Source organism: Salvelinus namaycush, chromosome 15, assembly GCF_016432855.1.
Source record: "Salvelinus namaycush isolate Seneca chromosome 15, SaNama_1.0, whole genome shotgun sequence".
Taxonomy (NCBI): domain Eukaryota; kingdom Metazoa; phylum Chordata; class Actinopteri; order Salmoniformes; family Salmonidae; genus Salvelinus; species Salvelinus namaycush.
The window spans coordinates 37,824,199-37,844,819 of record NC_052321.1 but is presented as its reverse complement, the minus strand read 5'-3'; the positions used below and the strand labels follow the sequence as shown (position 1 = coordinate 37,844,819).

General features: G+C 42.2%; 1 protein-coding gene across 1 annotated transcript in view; it reads left to right on the top strand.

Annotated features, from left to right (window-relative positions):
• The window catches only part of LOC120060501 (SAM and SH3 domain-containing protein 1-like), a 32,767-nt gene extending 12,200 nt beyond the window's left edge, over window positions 1-20,567 (top strand). The window contains exons 2-20 of the mRNA XM_039009858.1: window positions 1,862-1,996; window positions 2,727-2,782; window positions 6,701-6,741; window positions 7,084-7,173; window positions 9,500-9,612; window positions 9,866-9,967; window positions 11,568-11,700; window positions 12,183-12,461; window positions 12,666-12,856; window positions 13,296-13,370; window positions 13,468-13,614; window positions 13,797-13,935; window positions 14,153-14,322; window positions 14,460-14,666; window positions 16,428-16,578; window positions 16,757-16,888; window positions 18,375-19,381; window positions 19,868-19,997; window positions 20,124-20,567. Coding sequence (XP_038865786.1) covers window positions 1,946-1,996; window positions 2,727-2,782; window positions 6,701-6,741; window positions 7,084-7,173; window positions 9,500-9,612; window positions 9,866-9,967; window positions 11,568-11,700; window positions 12,183-12,461; window positions 12,666-12,856; window positions 13,296-13,370; window positions 13,468-13,614; window positions 13,797-13,935; window positions 14,153-14,322; window positions 14,460-14,666; window positions 16,428-16,578; window positions 16,757-16,888; window positions 18,375-19,381; window positions 19,868-19,997; window positions 20,124-20,173 — 3,264 coding nt within the window. The 5' untranslated portion in view covers window positions 1,862-1,945 and the 3' untranslated portion in view covers window positions 20,174-20,567. The remainder of the gene's footprint in view (window positions 1-1,861; window positions 1,997-2,726; window positions 2,783-6,700; window positions 6,742-7,083; window positions 7,174-9,499; window positions 9,613-9,865; window positions 9,968-11,567; window positions 11,701-12,182; window positions 12,462-12,665; window positions 12,857-13,295; window positions 13,371-13,467; window positions 13,615-13,796; window positions 13,936-14,152; window positions 14,323-14,459; window positions 14,667-16,427; window positions 16,579-16,756; window positions 16,889-18,374; window positions 19,382-19,867; window positions 19,998-20,123) is intronic.
• The last annotated feature ends 54 nt before the right edge of the window (window positions 20,568-20,621 follow it).

Genomic DNA, 20,621 nt, shown 5'->3' with positions numbered 1-20,621 from the left:
ATGTGATTCAGCAGCATAGTCTCTGTCAATTATGCCATCTCCTAGTCCCTGTTATGCAGTGTAAGCTTAACGATAGAATACAATGCCAATTCGATTACAAAGACATTGACACATGGTTATTCCACTGAACAAAAATTAACACAACATGCAACAATTTCAGAGATTTTACAGAGTCGTTAACTACGGTTAATATGGAAATCAGTCAGTTGAAATAAATTCAACAGGCCCTAATCTATGGATTTCACATGACTGGGAATACAAATATGCATCTATTAATCACAGATACCTTAAAATAAATGGTAGGCGCGTGGATCAGAAAACCTATCAGTATTTGGTGTGATGCTATAGGCGCTATCTGCCCGGTATAGTTGAAAAGGCGATTCATCTGAGAAGTGCACACTTCTGTAGCGTGCCAGTGGCCGTCGAAGATGAGCATTTGCCCACTGAAGTTGATTACGACGCCAAACTGCAGTCAGGTTAAGACCCTGGTGAGGACGATGAGCATGCAGATGTGCTTCCCTGAGATGGTTTCTGACAGTTTTTGCAGAAATTATTTGGTTGTGCAAACCCACAGTTTAATCAGCTGTCTGGGTGGCTGGTCTCAGACGATCCCGCAGGTGAAGAAGCCGGATGTGGTCCTGGGCTGGCATGGTTACACGTGGTCTGCGATTGTGAGCCCGGTTGGTCATACTCCCAAATTCTCTGAAACAACGTTGGAGGCGGCTTATGGTAGAGAAATTCTGGCAACAGCTCTAGTGGAAATTCCTGCAGTCAGCATGCCAATTGCATGCCTGCTTAACTTGAGACATCTGTGGCATTGTGTTGTAACAAAACGGCACATTTTAGAGTGGCCTTTTATCGCCCCCAGCACAAGGTGCACCTGTGTAATGATCATGCTGTTTATTCAGCTTCTTGATATGCCACACACTAACAAGGACGTATGCAAATTTGTTTACAAAATTTGAGAGAGATAATATTTTTGTAATAACACACATGGAATCATGTAGTAACCAAAAAAGTGTTAAACAAATCTAAATATATTTGAGATTCTTCAAAGTAGTCACCCTTTGCCTTGACGACAGCGTTGCACACTTGGCATTCTCTCAACCAGCTTCATGAGGTAGATGCAAAAATGTAATTTCAGCCTGTGGTGCCTGGCCTTAAATGATTTCAGCCAGGCTCTGTTGGACAGTGAACCGATATCACTATATTATTAATTTTATAAATCCATTTTGGGAGATGAAAATCCCAAAAGACATTTGCAGGAGATGAGTCTGCAAAAGTCCTGAAATTTTTCCCATCTTTTTCTTCAGCCAATACAACAAAGGGCACTAAGGAACACAATAGTAGGAAGTCTCTGCAGAGTCATGTGTAGGTCTGGAGGTCCTGGGTTTCTGTCAAGGAAAAGGCGCTTCTACTGTTCCTGATAATTTATGGTACACTGAGACGTGTCTATGATCCCGCAGCGGCTCAACTTGATCCTGTTGACTGTGGTGAGGTCAAAGAGAACTGTAGCTGCGTCACAATGCTTCTCCCCCCTCGCTATGCCTCTGGGGTCACACCTGAGGAGGTCTGGAGAGTGTAGGGGTCATGGGCAACTGGGGAGAGGCAAGGACACGTTCGGTCTGGCCGCTGGTCACAAACACACTTTGCTGGTTCTCTACCACTGCACATTCCTATGGCTTCTGATGTTGATGTCGTAAAAAACAATGGTCAGTTTACGTGTCTTCTGTTGTACTGTATGCACTGAATGTGAGTCTAATGTGATGGCTTGTGCTGACTCTGTAACATGTAGATCCTTACTATGTGGCGAGGTAGGACTTCCTCGCTGCTCTTACGGACTATGTCTTCTCTGTTTTAGGATGGCTCCTTTGGAACCTTTGAGGACTTGGCTCAGGAGTACTCAGAGTATTACAGCACTTCTCTCACTGACGTCCAAGACAGAATGGAGGAGATCTGCAAACGCAAACTTGTACAAGTTGCAGAATCAGAGATGGTACGATCATATATTACATGTTCAGTGTGATACAGAATACGTTTTTTTCCATCTGTGGATACCCGCTTTGCACAGACTTCATTCGAATTAAAAGGATGTGGAGGAAGCCTTTAGAAATGTGGTTTTCATTTAAATCCTCTAATGTGTGTGAGTTTAGGGTGACATGTTACAATTTTGTCCGTTTCATTTATCAAGATATTTATGTTTTGAAATGCTGATTGAATCAGATGTTGTCATTCCTTAATTTGCCTCTGTGCGTTTCAGGAAAAGGTTGAGTTAGTGCCCACATCACTGCAGCTTCGCTCACCGATCCAGGTGACGGACTCCTATTCCCCCTATTGGTTTTGGCCCTATTGTATGTTAACCCTCTGGGAGGAGGGATTTCCTCAGCCCTGATCCTGCAGACATAAGAGCTGCTATGAACCAGATCACAGCCCTGTCATTGTAGCATTATAACATCTTGGTTTTCCTTGATCACAAATTCCCGTTTCACTGTCTATAATGGAAACTCTGTGGCCTTGTTTTTTGTAATGCATACTGTTAATGTGTCCGGAAATAATGTTTAAAAAAATGTACCCGAGGAATGTGCACTGTAGCCTTTTTGTGGCCAATGAGATACACATTAAGAGTTCCAAACCAATATTCCGGCCAGTGAGCTAGACTGTGGTTCCTCTAAGTTTGTCAGTTTCCATTGCCTGCCTGTCTGACTGCAGTGTTCTGTTCTCTACAGGATTCGCTAGGGCTGAGTAGCAGTAGCGCTGTGTCCACTCCCGAGACAGAGAGAAGGTAAGACCATAGAGATACTGAAGCTGTTATTCTGTAGTCGTCAACGGTATTGTCTCCCCTTTGTGTGGAGTGTATCGTGCGTTATATTGTGATGTCCTTATACTGTATGTAGTTAAATTGGTGTTGTTGATCAGTGAAGTAGGAAAGTCTTTCTATAAATTGACAAACTCCTGGGAGGTATTTGGGCGACTCTACAGAAGTGGTGTATATTGCTGACCCACCCCAAAGAAACTAAAATGGTTAAGTCTCCAGACTTACTTCATGATATATGTTCTAATTAATTCCAAGGCAATAACAAACATATTTTTAAATGAATATAGTACAAAGTCATTGTTTATACACCCATTTCTATTGAGGTGGAGGTCCCAAACCCTGATTTCCTAAACACAATTCATGATTTTAGACGTAAAAGTAATTACACTTATTTCAATAGAACATCTTGAATTGTTATATTATTACATTTGAAAGAAAACTGACCTAATAATAAGTTGTTTTGTATATTTATAAGCATGTAAAAAGAAAAGAAAAAAGATATGCTATCCTACCTTTTTGATGGCACTACCGAAACACACCCATTAAAACACTGCATAATCAATGTGCCTTAAGCCACACCCATACAAATATCACCAGGTGATGGGATTGCACCCCTCTCCAGCATGGCCACATGGTGAGTAGTCTTACCTGCAAACATTGTGGAGAGAATTTGTGAGCAAGTTGCTAAATCTTCATGTCTTTTTAAGAGGTGTCCCCACCGAACATCTAATATTTCAAGAAATATGTAAAGTACGTTTTTGAGACAAAAATATATGTTTGCTGGGATGTGTATCTGATACATTTAAAGCTAGCCAGGCATATGCTCGCTATGGGGATTCATTAAATGGATGCTTCAGGATTTTGGCAATGAAGCCCTTTTATTTAAGAAACGTGTTGGAAATTCCAAATGGTTTGCATAGTCAACTTACACACAGCACTGACACACACACTTACCCCACCAGACATGCCACCAGGGGTCTTTCCACAGTCCCCAGGCCCAGAACACATTCAAGGAAACGTACAGTATTATACAGAGCCATGAGTGCATGGAACTCCCTTACATCTTATATAGCAACGTGAACAGCAAACCTGGTTTTAAAACAATAAAGCAACACTTCACGGCACAACGCCTCTCCCCCATGTGACCTACTTGTGTGTGTGTGTGTACTGACGTGTGTTAACTGATAGATGCACACACACACACTACATCTTAATGTTTTTAAATGTATGCAAACTGTAAAGTCTTTTGTCAAGGTATTTTTGGTTATATGTCTGACCCCAGTAAGACTAGCTGTCGCTAATGGGGATCCTAATAAATCCAAATCCAATCTACTTCCCCTGAGAAAGACCAATTTGTGGATACGATTTTTATGTCTCTGCGTACAGTTTGAAGGAAGTTGCTCTTTTTTTTTTTTTTTTTAGTTACATGGGAATTTAACCGCAAAAGGTATTTTTGTGTACTATGTCATCACGCACATCCTTTTATCTGCAACAAGTCTATTTGATGGAAACACAGCTATGGTGGAAAAATGCGCATATTGTTTTTATGCAGATTTGAGAATATTTTCATTAAAATCTGTTGCCAATTGGATGGAAACCTAGCTTATGATTGACTCTTGATTGTTAGTCCACTGTATTATTTTACATTTGTTTCTTTATCTTAAATGTTCTACATTTAAACACACAGATAATTATTTATATGTTTGATTATGTTTAGAATTATTGAAGGACAGGGACATCCATAAGGTGCCAACATGTCAAAGTACAGCAGACAGAGAGGACAGAGTTTAAAAACAGACCCTGTGCAATATCAAGAATATCTGATATAGAAATAAATGCTAGAAGGAAGGAAGCGGGAAAGTAAGTCAAATTTCGTGAAATATTTATCAGAGGGACAAGAGGTACACGAGCAAGAGGGCAGGAGTGAAAAGGCAGAGACGCAGAAAGAAAGACGTGTCTTTTAATGATTGTGATAATGATGTGAATCACATGTGCCCCATTCGATATGGAAGCAATTAAATTCTAAATGTTTACGACAGGTCACAACCGAACAAAATGTCACTACCAACGCGCCTGATATTTTGCCACAAATAAGATGGGAAAAGTGACCATTTTAAAAATTGAACAACATAATTAGATGTGAAGTCATTCAATCCATACGTTGCGGATTCATTCATAAAATCAACATTGAACATTTTACAGAGAAAAATAGAGACAGTATTTCTCTAAATTACATTTTAAGATTTTTAAAGTCAGTTTAAAAGTCCTGTTTTTACTATTTGGTAAATGTTGTATGCTAATAAAAATGAATCTGTAATCAAAAATGTATCAAAATTCGCTACTGTGCATGGTTCTCCCTTTATTGCAACTTTTCACTATGTTTCGGTAGTGACACATTTAGTGGGATGGTAAGGAATTCAGGACAAGATTTCACATATGCAAAGTTTTAGTATTTAACACATACTGTATGTTTCCACCACTTCTGTACAATGAGCCTCATAGGACAGGACAGTCAGTAAGACAGTCATTCCCTTTCATACATTATCCCCGTAGGTCCTGTCTCAAATGGCACCCTATTCACTATTTAGTGCACTTCTTTTGACCAAGGCCCATAGGGTTCTGTCTGGTCAAATAGGGTGCCATTTGGCACGCAGCCCCTAGTCAGCGTGAGGAAATGTTTCATACTTCCTGCCCTGATGACCTCCAGCCACCTTTTATGAAGTGTTCCTCTGCTAGTATACCAACAGGAAACGTCCTGTTCTTCCCCCTATTGTGTGTTTGGAGATGGTCATATTGTGAACGCAGGAGAATTAGTGAGAGAAATAAGGGAGGAAAGGAGGAATCTGGGTAATGAGTAATAACATAGTACTATACACTGAGTCAGCGGGGTGTCTGCAACACCAGATTTAAGTTTGTTTACTTGGCTAGTTACACCTTAGCTTTAGCATTGTTCAGTGCAAAACAATGAGAGAAGTAGTAGCTCCTGTTAGCATGCTCTAAAAAGTAAGCCCAAATCACCTCAAAGTAACATGACTTTATACAGTATGCTGGTTTTGAGTAGCCACCTCTGAGAAGTGGTTCCCTTCATAAACTACCAGAACACAAGAGCCTTGATTTCTACTAATCTTGCTGAGAGAAAGGTTGTACAGTACTGGGCTTGCTGTGACTTTAGGCAAGGCACCCTCTTGTGATCACCTGTAGAACTGTGTCGATGGGGAATGATAGTTGTTGCTGATGCTAGAGACTATCAGCTGATGTCAGAGGAGAGAGATCGGGAGAGAGAAAGAGTGAGGAGACAGACCGACAGGTAGACAGAGAAAGAGCAAGTGTGAGAGAGTTGGATAGCGAGACCGAACAGCGATAGAGAGAGAGAAATATGAGAGCGAGAGGGCAATGTGGAGGCCACGTGAAGAGCTGTAGTGTTGAAGTGAGTGCAGTCAGTAAAACCCAGGCAGTCGGGGTGTGAAAGCCTCTATTGTTGTTGAGAGAGCCTCAGTGATCTGACCTCTGTCCAGCAGACTGACAGCGTGATGTTTTCAGATCTGGACTGACCGCTGGGAACGGCCCCCACTAACACTGCACTGTACTGGCCGGGTCCAGTGGCACGAGGGACAGTGCACGTTTGTGAGGGATACGGTAGTGCATATTTGTTAGGGACAGTACACGCGTATGTAATTCTTGAACAGGGACAGAGAACTCAGTGGATAAAGGGGTGTTTTGTTCGAAGACGGTACAGTAGGATAGCAGCAGTACAATGAAGAAAATTGCATTGGAGAACAGGTGAGATGATGATGTCTGTGACCGGACTGCATCTTTTTATTTCTTGGATAGTTTTTTTTGTTTGTGCCATCTCTTGTTTTTGATTCAATCTTGGTTTATTTTTAGGTTGTCCATGCATAAATCAAGTTCTGAGGATGCGTCAGAGGGTATGCTTATATTTTTCATCATCAGTTCTGTAGTTTGATGTGTCTTGGTCAAATATCATGTAATTACTTGACATTTTAAATTGTAACTACAAACACAACTGTTGTCATTTTGTCTGACTACACATTTACTACAATAGTACCTCATATGAAGATTGAACTTGGACAGTTTTGTTTTTATCACAATTGAGACACAATTTAATGTGTTATATTTTGGAATGACTACATATGCATAACTTAAAAAACCATCTACATATTTTGAAAGTTTGCTAGGGGTAGCCATTGTATGGGGCAGTGTGTTTAAAAACAAATCTGTTTTAAACCCTACTGTACCTCCTTGTTTAGGAAAATGGGACGGAAAGAGACAGAAAAACAAGTCATTCTGGCAGAATTTCCGGAAGTCGCAGAAAGGTGTCGTGCGGCAGACCACAAGAAGTATGTTTTTGTTTTGGATCCATCCTCCGTCTTTACCCAACATATTTCTGATCACACAAGTCAGGGAACTGTGTTCCATTCTCACTGCATCTGTTTATTTTGGATCTCATTTTGTATTTTTCATGTCTTTATTGAAAGGGACTGCACTGAAATGAAGGAAAAACTGGTAAGGGGGATAGTGTATAGGAGAGAGTTGGGACTGGTATTCGATCCCACACGGCATGTGCCGGGGGCGGCGATAAACATGAATATAAACAAAACGTATTTGCAGATCTCCTGATATACCTGACCATTATTGAAAACTCAATGCCCCCTTTGCTAAAAAATCTTTTCAGAATACAAAAAAATCTCAGTATATAACATTTACGAATAAAAAAACAAAATAATGACAATAGGTTTTTTTTTTTAAGAGCTCACTATCTACAGCAATCATTTAAGTGGACCACAAAAAATATAAAATACTTGCGATGCATAATAAGTGACGGTATGGATGACTGTATTCCATTACTCATCCATATGAAAGCAGATCTAATTAAATGGAATAATCGTTCCATAAATCTTACAGGTAGAATAAACCTCTTTTAAAATAGCTTTGCGCCCACAGTTTTTGTATTCATTTTCGGTAATACAAATTACCCCATAAAATACAGTCTTTTAAAAAAAGTATACTCGGTCATAAGACTTTATGGGCAAATGAAATTCATAGGATTAAAAAGGAAAGTTTTACATCTTCCTAAATCTGAGGGTGGTTTTAACCTTCCAGACTTGAAATTGTATCAACTCGCCACAAAAGGCTTTTACTTACGACATCTAGTTAAATGTATCAAAGAGGAACAATGGGTACATATTGAAGATGCGCATGCTCATCCCCAGAATCTTTTTACATGTGTATTTTCAAGGATAAAGCTAAGAACATTAACTTCATAGTTAAGAACACTATAACAATATGGAAGAAAATGAAACATATTCTACAAGAACCAATATCACATCCCTAAAAACACATCCTTATGGAACAATAAGTTGATAGTGTTTCAGAATTCACAGGTAAATTGGTCCAAATGGAAAACTAAAGGCATAGAAATCGTAAATGACTTGGTAACAGGAAATACATTTATTTCTGTGACAGAATTAAAAAGGAATTTTGAACTGACCAGTTTCAAATACATGCGACTTAAGTTACATATCACGAAATGTCCGAGCAACCTTGAGAGAATCTTATTTGAGTCAGAAAAAGATGCTCATATGACAGGCAAGATATACAAAACCTTGCAGAGAGCCTATCCAACCGACAATCTCTTAGAAAATATAAACTATTGGAAACAAGAACTATTGTTGGCATAAAATGGAGGGAAAGTTGGCGCTTAACTAACAAAATTACAGTTAACGAAAATGTACCCTTAATACAGTATAAATAATGTATAGAATTTATTACACACAATTCACAAATTCTACAGCACAATGGCAGAGTCATGTTGTAAGTGTAAAACTAATAAGACTCAATAATCCATGCTTTCTGGGAATGCTATGAAGTCTGGAAGTTGTGGGCGGAGTATTACATAACTATTACAATCTAAATGTACTTTTAATCTGTCTGCATACTTCCAGACATGTCATATGGGGGTGTAGTGAGATACCCGATGGGTGGGACGATTCTCTTCTAATCACTCGTCTTGAGAAAACCTTTACTAAAAACGTAGAATTCAATGAATCCGCCATCATTAACACAATGGACAAATCAAACGATGTATTATTTAACTATTGAAAGTGCGTGGGCTACGGAGAGAAAGAAAATGGTGCAGTTTCAGGCCATGTGGAGAACAATGCAGGCACTAGGGATGGTGTGTGAGCATGTGGGTCTGGGCAGAAGCGATGTAGTCGTTGTTTGCATTGAAGTTGTTCATATATGTTTGTATTTGGTGTGGGGGGGGAAATAATACATTTAAATGTGATTAAAAAATAAATAAATAAGTGTTGAAATGCACCATCTCATTTTCAATAGTATAAAAAAAAATGCACACTATATACTTAGTTGTCGGCCTATTAGTAGTTGTACAAATTTTTTGTTAAATGTAAGTTTAAAATACGTATTATTATTTCATTGTTATTAGACAGTAGTTGCCATATTATTATTGTTACTAAGTATAGTGTGCATTTATTTACATATTACTAACAAAAACAACTGCTACAACTAAGTACCTATAATATATACAGTACATACATATTTACAAATATCTACACATGTTGATGTTTCTATTAGTTAAAGACACAGTTTGTTCCTAACATTTGAAAAAGGCTTTTCTTCAATTCCCCGTGTTCTATTTACCAGGTGAGGACATAGGTTTTGTAGCCAGTGACATCACTATGAGTGATGAAGAGCGCATCCAGCTGATGATGATGGTCAAGGAGAAGATGATAAGCGTGGAGGAGGCCTTGGCAAGGGTACGATGTCACTTCCGGTCTTCCTACTGTATGTAGTTTCCTCCAGATACTGTACTGGATCTCTCTTCTCAGGATGTACTGTAGGAGTCCTCTGCAATTACTGGATATTGAGCACCTCAGTAGGATTTATAACGAGGGAATACAAGTCTGATTGGATCACGTATTTATTGTGCTTCTTTAGCTCTTATAGTGCCATATTTGGATACTTATGGAGTCTCCTTCTCCTCTCTTCTCTCCCCTCTCCTCCTCACAGCTGAAAGAGTTTGAGAGCCAGAGCCGACAGAACTGCAGCACTGATCTTACAGAATGGCCTGATGCTCCCAGTCCAACCGTGAACGAGTCCTCCAACTGCAACGTGAGTGTCGCTGATAACTCACGGATATAAGTGGTGTCGCTCTGTATGGATTCGGTGTGTTTGGTGTATACCCTATGAGCTCATCGTTCTGCCATCTAACAAGGCTAGTGAGGTGTTTATGCCCCCCTCTGTCTCTCTGTGTGTGTGTGTAACCTGCAACCTGCCCACTCCAGGCCCTTTCCCCAACAGGCAGTCCTCTATTCATCCCAGTCAAAGCACCTGCTAACCCCCTATTGTGTTGCTGTGAGTGGGTAGATTCAGCACTGTGCTGTGTTATGCAGGCCACAGCTCTTTTCTGCATGGTCGGGGTGATTAAGGGGGCTCAGGTCCAGCCCACATATTTCAGATTCATCTGGATGGCCTCACTCTGTTTCTCGCTCTGTCATCTCTTCGCACGGCCGTTTTCTCTATCCTCCCACTGTCACTTAAAAATAATAATAATCGTAAACCTAATTCTCTGTTTGTAGCGTGTCCCCATCAAAACCAAAGTGTTGGCGCTTTTGAGCTTTAAATTGACGCACATTTTCCTGGAGACTTCACTCGTTTTCCTGCTAGTTCTTGGCTCCATGTCGTAGCTACAGCTTCTGACTTCAACTTTATCTTCCAATTATTACGAAAAATACTTTGAACTGTTCTTTATCATTCTTTGAGTTTGCTCAAGAAGAATTTACAACTATAGTTCTGTAAATAATAGAGTACTCTCTCAAATACTTTTAATCTCATCTCTTTTTTTTGCCAAGATGAAACCTGCTCTAGACAGGCAGAATAGGCATTCTATTTAATGGTTCAAGATGCTATGCGTACTGTGATATAGCCTGTATGAAAGCCCCTGTATATTTGTACGGTGGACATTTTATCTCACCAAGATGAGATGATCTGTGACAAGATGAGCCCATGTGGTCAGATGTCTGCTAGGCTATATTTAAGAGATGATAACCGTGGTTTCTGTTTCTCCTCTGGTCCACAGCTGTAGCTTTCACATATGGTTTCTTTCTCACTAACTCTGGTGAGCTGTAGCCCATTCAGTATGTCATCATAAGCGTATAAAAAGGCGTGGGAAAGCGTCTGATTTTATAGCTGTGGCGTGCTGAACTATTGATCCACTGTGAATAAACTGATGTTTTTTTTTTCTGACCACTGTCCCAGGCACTACATATGAGATGGTATTTTGGTCTGACACTTCTAACTGCTCTGACCTTTTTTCATGTAGATGGGGTATTCCAGCTTGCACACCTTCCGTTTTCTAGCACAAACCCCTGAGTCAAACAGGCCGACCACAGTGCCTATACATAGACCGCAGGTCTACACTCTGGTTAGATACTTCATTATTTATATTGAGGTCATATGCTGCATGCAGTCTCTACCTTAACAATAATAGAGCTATGTTCACATTATGCATTTCTCGGAAAGGGTGAGGAATCGTACTAATACTAACTTCACTTATAAACAGGTCAAATAAACATTCAAATGTACATTATTGTCACAGGTTCCATTTTCCTAGTTTTAAGGCATCAGAGCTACCGACTTGACTCTTTATCATCCTTACCCACTTTTAACTGGGTCTCCTCTCCTTCCAACCCGGTTCGTCTGTTCTCTTCAGTCATGTGAGCAGTCGGATGGTGAACAGGAGGAGTCCGGGACGTTCAGACGGCTCCATAAGCTGGTCAGCTCCAGTCGTAGGGTCCGCAGGAAACTCCTCAGGATCGACGAGTCCAAGAAGCCTGGGTCTGACGGTGAGAAGGGTCACTGCAGGAGTCTAATGACAAGCCCAAACACTCTTAGTCCCCATAGGAGAACCCTATTGAGAACCCTATGTGGAAAGGGTTCTACCTGAAACTAAAAGGGTTCTACCTGGAACCAAAAGGGGTTCTTCAAAGGGTTCTCCTATAGGGACAGCCAAAGAACCTTTTTTGGTTCTAGATAGCACCTTTTTTTCAACAAGTGTAGGGTGAAGATTAGGGCAAGACCATAGTGCACCAGATATGATTTGGACAAGTAACATTAGGGTCCAGATGTGAACCTTTAAATAGTCTGTAGTCTATAGCCAATAAACTGTTGTTGTTCTCTAGAGGTCTTCACTTGGCTTGTTTAAAAAAAAGACTACTACTACTAATCCAAGTTGAGTTGTCATCCATTACACATCACATTGTCTTGCGATTCCCTGACTCTGCCACAAACCTGTCCTTACTCCTGTCACCTCCCCTGTCCCTCCCAGAGTCTCTGAGTATGGTCGGGCCTGTCCCGGGTGATGCCATGTCCTCTCTGTCCCTGTACTCTGGGGTTCAGAAGAAGCAGTCTGGCCGGTTTCACCACGATGACTCCCTGGCCTCCGCCTTGCGCGACCAGCTGACTTATGACCTCCGAGACTCGGACAGCCTGACCACCTCCCCCTCCTCCTCCTCCTTGGACACCTGCAGCAGCAACACACACACCCACAGCCTGGATACAGTCTCCAGCACCAGCCAGCGACTGTCCACAGCCTTCAGTAAGACAGGTGAAGAAAGTCACAATTTTCTTCAGGACAATAACCCTTTCTATTAAGATGTGTTGCTATGACAAAATTGAAACTAAGCTTCAATTGCTACTTATATCCCAGTTATTTTTGATGTGATCTTTTTTTGGTTCCAAGCACCCTTCATTTGTTTTAAGCAAGATGATAAGAGTTGAGCACATTCTCTCCTTTTACCTGATGATGTAGGAGGATCCAGCCCAGCCTGTAGCCCAGGGAGATACCCGGACACAGGCCCCAGCGGCGACGTGAGGGCCGGGGGTAGTGGTTCCTCCCTGTCAGAGATAGAGGTTGGTGGTGGAGAGGATGGACCCAGGATGGCCCGGTCAGTCACGGTTGGAGAGATTAGGAGAGTAATCGGCCCACTCAGCTACCATGGGGTGAGTAATGTTTGGCCGGATCCCAAATGGCAACCTATTCTCTATATAGTGCACTACCAACATGGCTCTTGTCAAAAGCAGAACACTATATAGGGAATAGGGTGCCGTTTAGGAATTAGTGTATGCACTGTGTAGTTTCTATATCTTTAGTCAGGGACAGTTTAGCCTGGGTGCCAGTCTGTTTCTGCTCCCTTGCCAACTCCTTATGGAATTGTAATGTTTGGCTTGACAATGACAGCAATTGAGTTGGCATGAGCACAAACAGATCTGGGAACAGGCTAGGACCGGTTGGATGTTCACTCAGTCCAAAACTATCGTCAAAACTATCGTCACAATGAACCACACTGTCGCATGTGCTTGGTTTGATGAACCTGTCAATATCTCCATTTGGAAGTGATAGTTTTAAGGTGGTTTATTGATTTCCTCCTTTGTGTCACAGAGAACCTGTAGCTTTGGTGGGTTTGATCTGACCAACCGGTCTCTGCACATGGTCACCGGAGATCAGGAACTCACTGTAAGTAGTTTAACAATCAGTTGAATCATTGAGTTGGGATTTTTTTGTTTTCCAATGCTTTTGTTTCCAGACCTCCCATACTTCATACTAATTTTAGAACAAAGATGGGGATGCCAGTGTGAAAGGCATAGTCAAGTCTCCACAGACGAACCATCGAATCTCTTTGGGCAAGAAAGTGAAGTCCGTGAAAGAAACCATGAGAAAACGCATCTCCAAGAGATACCACTGCGCTCTCTCTGAACAGGTACGTCAGACTTGATGCAAATCGTACGCAAAATGACCCATTGGTCAAACCGTACTTACAATCTAGCTCGTGTCCCTGGTGGCAATTCGTTGGAGTTGGTTCATGACGATTGAGAGATTAAGCTGGAGGGAACGTGTAGTAACCATGTAATAAATCTGTAGTTTCGTCTTCTTGCCTTCCAGTTAAGCCCAGACCGTATGTCCAGCGGGCCCCAGTCCCCCCACAGCCACACAGACACAGACTCACTGGAGAAACCCAAGCTGAAGGCTGGAGGGTCAGTGGAGAGCCTGAGGAGCTCCCTCAGCGGACAGAGCTCCATGAGTAAGTACCACCTGTGTTTGGGGGTAGGTGTTGGGGGTCTGTCTGGGTCCACATTTATTTGTCTTGTATGTGGCCTATACTCAGCTTAATTCCAAAGTGTAGCTGTTATTTACAGTGACCAGCAGGCAGAACAGACAACTCTTGCATGTTCATTTTCCAGAGATCTCGATGTGGTTTAGATCCTTTGAATGACCCTCTCATCTCTTGTTGTCTGCAGGTGGTCAGACAGTGGGCACCACAGACTCCTCCAACAGCAACCGAGAGAGTGTGAAGTCTGAGGATGGAGAGGAGGATGAACTTCCCTACAGAGGACCCTTCTGTGGTCGAGCTATGGTGCACACTGACTTCACCCCCAGCCCCTACGACACTGACTCTCTCAAACTGAAGGTAATGCGCACACACACACACACACACACACACACACACACACACACACACACACACACACACACACACACACACACATATATATATGTTATCATTATCCAAATGGACCAATCACAGTGTTTGTTCTTGTTTTGCAGAGAGGTGATGTGATTGACATCATCAGCAAGCCTCCAATGGGGACGTGGATGGGCCTGCTGAACAGTAAGGTGGGAACATTTAAGTTCATCTACGTGGACGTTCTGGCTGAGGAGGAAGACAAACCTAAACACACCCGACGGAGGAGGAAGGGACAGCAGCCCAAACCCACCTCTGTAGAGGAACTCCTGGAACGCATCAACCTCAAAGTAATGACTAGACTTGTACACTATAAACACAGACAAACTCACACACTCAACCTCATAGTAACAACCCTACAGTAATTGTAGACACTCACACACTTGAATGCTGTTAATATCCTCCTCCTCTTGTGATATATAGAGTTGAAGTCGGAAATTTACATACACTTAGGTTGTAGTCATTAAAACTCCTTTTTCAACCACTCCACAAATTTCTTGTTAACAAACTATAGTTTTGGCAAGTCAGTTAGGACATCTACTTTGTGCATGACACAAGTCATTTTTCCAACAATTATTTACAGACAGAATATATCAGTTATAATTCACTGTATCACAATTCCAGTGGGTCAGAAGTTTACATACACTAAGTTGACTGTGCCTTTAAACAGCTTGGAAAATTCCAGGAAACGATGTCATGCTTTAGAAGCTTCTGATAGGCTAATTGACATCATTTGAGTCAATTGGAGGTGTACCGTTGGATGTATTTCAGGACCTACCTTCAAACTCAGTGCCTCTTTGCTTGACATCATAGGAAAATCAAAAGAAATCAGCCAAATAATTTTTTTGTAGACCTCCAATCAATCAATCAAGTTTATTTTATATAGCCCTTCGTACATCAGCTAATATCTCGAAGTGCTGTACAGAAACCTAGCCTAAAACCCCAAACAGCAAGCAATGCAGGTGTAGAAGCACCGGTACAAAAGTATCTATATCCACAGTAATACGAGTCCTATATCGACATAACCTGAAAGGCCGCTCAGCAAGGAAGAAGCCACTGCTCCAAAACCACCATAAAAAAGCCAAACTACAGTTTGTAACTGCACATGGGGACAAAGATCATACTTTTTGGAGAAATGTCCTCTGGTATGATGAAACAAAAATAGAACTGCTTGGCCATAATGACCATCGTTATGTTTGGAGGATAAAGTGGGAGGCTTGCAAGCTGAAGAACCATCCCAACCGTGGAGCACGGGGGTGGCAGCATCATGTTGTGAGGGTGCTTTGCTGCAGGAGGATCTGGTGCACTTCACAAAATAGATGGCATCATGAGGGGAAATTATGTGGATATATTGAAGCAACATCTCCAGACATCAGTCAGGAAGTTAAAGCTTGGTCGCAAATGGGTCTTCCAAATGGACAATGACCCCAAGCATACTTCCAAAGTTGTGGCAAAATGGCCTAAGGACAACAAACTCAAGGTATTGAAGTGGCCATCACAAAGCCCTGACCTCAATCCTATAGAAAATTTGTGGGATGAACTGAAAAAGCGTGTGCGAGCAAGGAGGCCTACAAACATGACTCAGTTACACCAGCTCTGTCAGGAGGAATGGGCCAAAATTCACCCAACTTATTGTGGAAGGCTACCCGAAACGTTTGACCAAAGTTAAGCAATTTTAAAGGAAATGCTACCAAATACTAATTGAGTGTATGTAAACTTCTGACCCACTGGGAATGTGATGAAAGAAATAATTCTCTCTACTATTATTCTGACATTTCACATTCTTAAAATAAAGTGGTGATCCTAACTGACCGAAGACAGGGAATTGTTTCTAGGATTAAATGTCAGGAATTGTGAAAAACTGAGTTTAAATGTATTTGGCTTAGATGTATGTAAACTTCCGACTTCAACTGTAGGTCTTGAAATAAATCCACAGGTACACCTCCAATTGACTCAAATTATGTCAATTAGCCTATCAGAAGCTTCTAAAGCCATGACTGTGTGTGTGTGTTGACTACGTGACCAAAGCCTTCCCCTATCCTTTGCCCCAGGAGCACCTGCCCACTTTCCTCTTCAACGGCTATGAGGACCTGGATACCTTTAAGCTTCTGGAAGAGGAGGATCTAGACGAGCTTGACATCGGAGATCCTCAACACAGGGCTGTGCTGCTCACCGCTGTGGAGCTTCTGCAGGAGTACGACGGTTAGTACACACACACAGAAACGAACATAGACACCAGAGGATGCTGGTGGGAGGAGCTGTAAGAGGACTGGCTCGTTGTAATGGCTGGAGTGGAATAAATGGAACATTTTCAAACATGGAAACCACGTTTGACTCCGTTCCGTTGACGTCCTTCTGCTGGTGTTGCTGTGTCCTACAGGTAGCAGCGACCCGGACCGTAGCAGCCAGACAGGGGGTTGTCAGGAGAAGCTGTTACTGGACCGCCGGGGCCTCCTGGGGGACTCCCCACGAGACTCTGGCTGCTATGAGAGCAACGAGAATCTGGAGAATGGTAACGACAGCCTGACTTGACTCTGACTCTCCTCTTCTTCATCCTCTTCTTGCTGCCATGGGTCTTCTCCAACCACCTCATTCTCTATCTAAAGGCTATGGGCTCCTAATTTTGGACTGATTTTGGATCAGTTTTGCGTTTTAGATCTAATGAATACGATTATATAGACAGCAGGGGGACCTGATCCTAGATCAGCACTCTTACGCAGAGCTTTTTGAATACAGGCACTGATCTTCTGACTGAATTTTTTGGTTGCAAAAATGTATTTTCCCGTCATTGAAAACGGGGAAGAACTGAACTGATGGGATGGTATATATCTCTGCCTGTGTAGAAAAGACAGGGAGAGGACAGCTAACTCTTTTACACTCACTCAGTAACTAAATTATTTTCAGAGACCTGTACTACTGTATGTGTTCCGTAGGACTGTTTCTAGACCTATACAGGAAGAGTTTTGTCTTCGTGTACTGCGTGATGGTGGTTTTGCATTTGCTGAAAATGGTGACTGTTGAACCAAAGGTGTGACGATAAGCTGTAGTTTAAAAAATAAATTCTTTGTCAGTACTACTTACATATTTACTGTGAAAGCTTGCTTATATATCATTCTTATTGTGGTTGTTTGCTTTGGGTTTAGTCTTTAAAATCATGTATAGCATAAGGAATGGTGCTGATTTTTGTAGGCTGTTGTGAATGTCAACAGCCTCTGTGGAGAGTTTGACGTCGAGTATTTTCCACACTTGTATATTTCTCTCTCGATTTTTGCTGTTTTTGTGTGTATATTTTTCTAGTTCAGAACCATATGTTGCACAATATTTTATGATGTGCTTAAATACAGACCTGCATTATGCAAATAATTTTAAGATTTACTAAATGGTTCAATTATACTTGGCAAAATGGGGGCGCAACATTTTTGTTGTGCAATAATTGTGGGCGCATCAAAATGCATAGTTGTGACTGAAACAAATGATTAAAATGTCTAAGATATAAGCTGTGTATTAGAGTTGAGGAAACCTTCAAATCTGTGTTAAATACAGCTCATTGCAATCTTCCCATAGCACTTCTGATGCTAGGAGCAATACTGGCTGAGATATATTAGGTCAAGTCCCAAATGGCACCTTTTTCCTTTTGACCAAGGCCCATAGTGCACTACATAGGTAATAGGGTGCCCATTGGGACATAACGACAGTCTTTGAGCAGTTCTGAAGTGTGCCACTGTCCGAGTGAGAGCCCGGGGATGGAATAAACTACTCAGTGATGTACTAGACCGGCCTGTCTACCTGCTTATTTCTGCCTCCTTTCATTTCACTCACTATCAATTCCTACCTGACAACCATTGTATACCAGTCAACTTTCACAATTCAATAAATACTCTTCTTTTTTTATTTTCTGTTCCTCATGTATTTCTATTTTCCTCTGGAAAGAGCTTCATATAATAAAATAAGTAACAAATTATGTGCATTATGCACACACCTGTACCTGTTTGTTTCAGGAGGGAGGGGCAAAAAGACGTCTTCTTCCATGAGCAGGTCCTCGTCCGGTTTTCAATCCAGTCACCTCCCATCCCCAGAGTCCCCCGGTCTCCCCCTCACCCCGACCCACCCCAGCCTCCCCCTGATCCACCCCAGCAAGACCACCTTACAGACCAGACCAGAGCACCAGTCCACTACCTTACCATCTCTAGGAGCCTCCGTGACCAGCTGCAACCTTCTGAGCCCAGGCAGAAGCCAGAGCCAGAGCCATCGCAGTCACACCCACAGAGCCATGCCACTGAGGAGCTGGAGCTGTGGTAACCTGGGCCTGGCAGGTAAGCCTTCTCCCACAGCCCTGGGGCAGCTCCCCCTGGGGGAGCTTCACTCAGACCAGGGCCTCTACACCACTGAGCTCCACACCCTGGAAGACATGACGCCAGCTCATAACACCATGTCCAAGGCTAAGGGACAGGGCTACCCTACACAAGAGGAGGCCCTACAGCAGTTGTCGACACACTCTGAAGGATCTTTCCTGTCCTCACAACCACTGCTCACCTCACCTTGTAGTGTTCTGTCTGATACGTTAGAGTTGGACATGGGAGTTCCCAGGTTAACAGACCTCCTTCCATACACACACCTCAAAATATCCACTCCAGCACCAGGACGTAGGCCCAAGCATCGTTCAGCCAAGCCTTTCCTGTCAAACCCATGTATACCATCATCACCCCCAGCAATGACCAGTGACGGTGGTAGTGCCTATAAGCTCTTCTCTTTAGATGGCACCTCTTTAAAGGATGAAGTTATTACAGAGGCAACAACCCAACCGTGCAGCTCAGACCCGGCAACCCAAACCTGTATCTCAGACTGTGACCTTGCAGACTCTCCTCTCCAGTCTGAAGTCCACATGACGCAGCCTGCTGGGGGAATGGAAACTATGCCTGTCAGGTCAGTCAAGCTGGGACCCCTCCTGGAGGAAAGACTGGAGTCAGAGGGGATAGATCTGACAGCGGAGCCCTTCTCTGACAAGGTACGCCCTCACCACAATTATACACTACTGGTAGTAGTACTATGGTAGTACTATGCTCATGCAGTACTAAGTACTATGGGGGCTAAGTAGCACTATGTTCACTCAGGATTAAGCAGCAGTACTATGCTCATACATTTCAATGTGTGTCAATGTAAGTACTGTGTTCAGTTACATAAGGTATCCACAGGATGAATATGTATGAACTTTCCAATTTGTAAGTCGCTCTGGATAAGAGCGTCTGCTAAATGACTTAAATGTAATGTAAATGTACAGTGCTGTCTACATGCAAAAGGGTACACAACACATTCACTGGCTTCCTCACAAATGGCACCCTATTCCCTATATAGTGCACTACTTTTGGCCAGGGCCCATAGGGCTCTAGTCAAAAGTAGTGCACTATATAGGGAATAGGGTCTAATTTGGGACGGACCCACAATGTTGCCCCTTTAAGCCCAGTGTTTCACTCTGACCCATCTCCACCTGCAGTATGGTCGCTATGGAATCCCCCAGTCTCTGGTCCAGAGGTACGCCACTGACCTGAACCAGCCTCTAACAGAGGCTGTATGCCATGGACCTGCTCAGACTCACACAGCTCCGCAAGCAGCAGCGCATGGCAGTGAGTGACCTTCTATACTACTACAGTCTTAATTTATTCCTTCTTTAGAACATTACAATAGGTTCAGGGTAGCATTATCTTAATGACAATGCTCTAAATGGTTTTTCCTATCCTCCATACCCCCAGGTGTGTCAAAAGCCACAGACCCTAGCGCTTGGACTAACAGCAGTGACTGACAACTGACACAAATATAATTTACTGCAGCTTACTGGGTTTCCTATCAAGGTTTCATATCAAGTCATTTACCTTTGATTCTAAACTATTATGACCATTTCTAAGCTATTATGAACATTTCTAAGCTATCATGTGAATACATGAAATACTGTGACTGACTACTGATTTTATTATTTTTTTCTTCATTTAAATATTGTATAAGGTTGAGTGCCATTAAAGCAATACAAAACATTTTCTTTCAATGTACCTTTTCTGGAAAGTTAAAATGTTTTTAAAAATCTGAGACATCTGAACACGTGTAGCCTTAACATTCTGTATACTCCCCTTGTCCTAAGGGTCAAAAATGGCCTGCCTTCACTAAACCCCTAAAATAAAGCAGCTTAATTGAATTTTAAACCCCAAATCTATTTTGCATGAAGAAACAACCTGTCATTCATCACAAACTTTGAA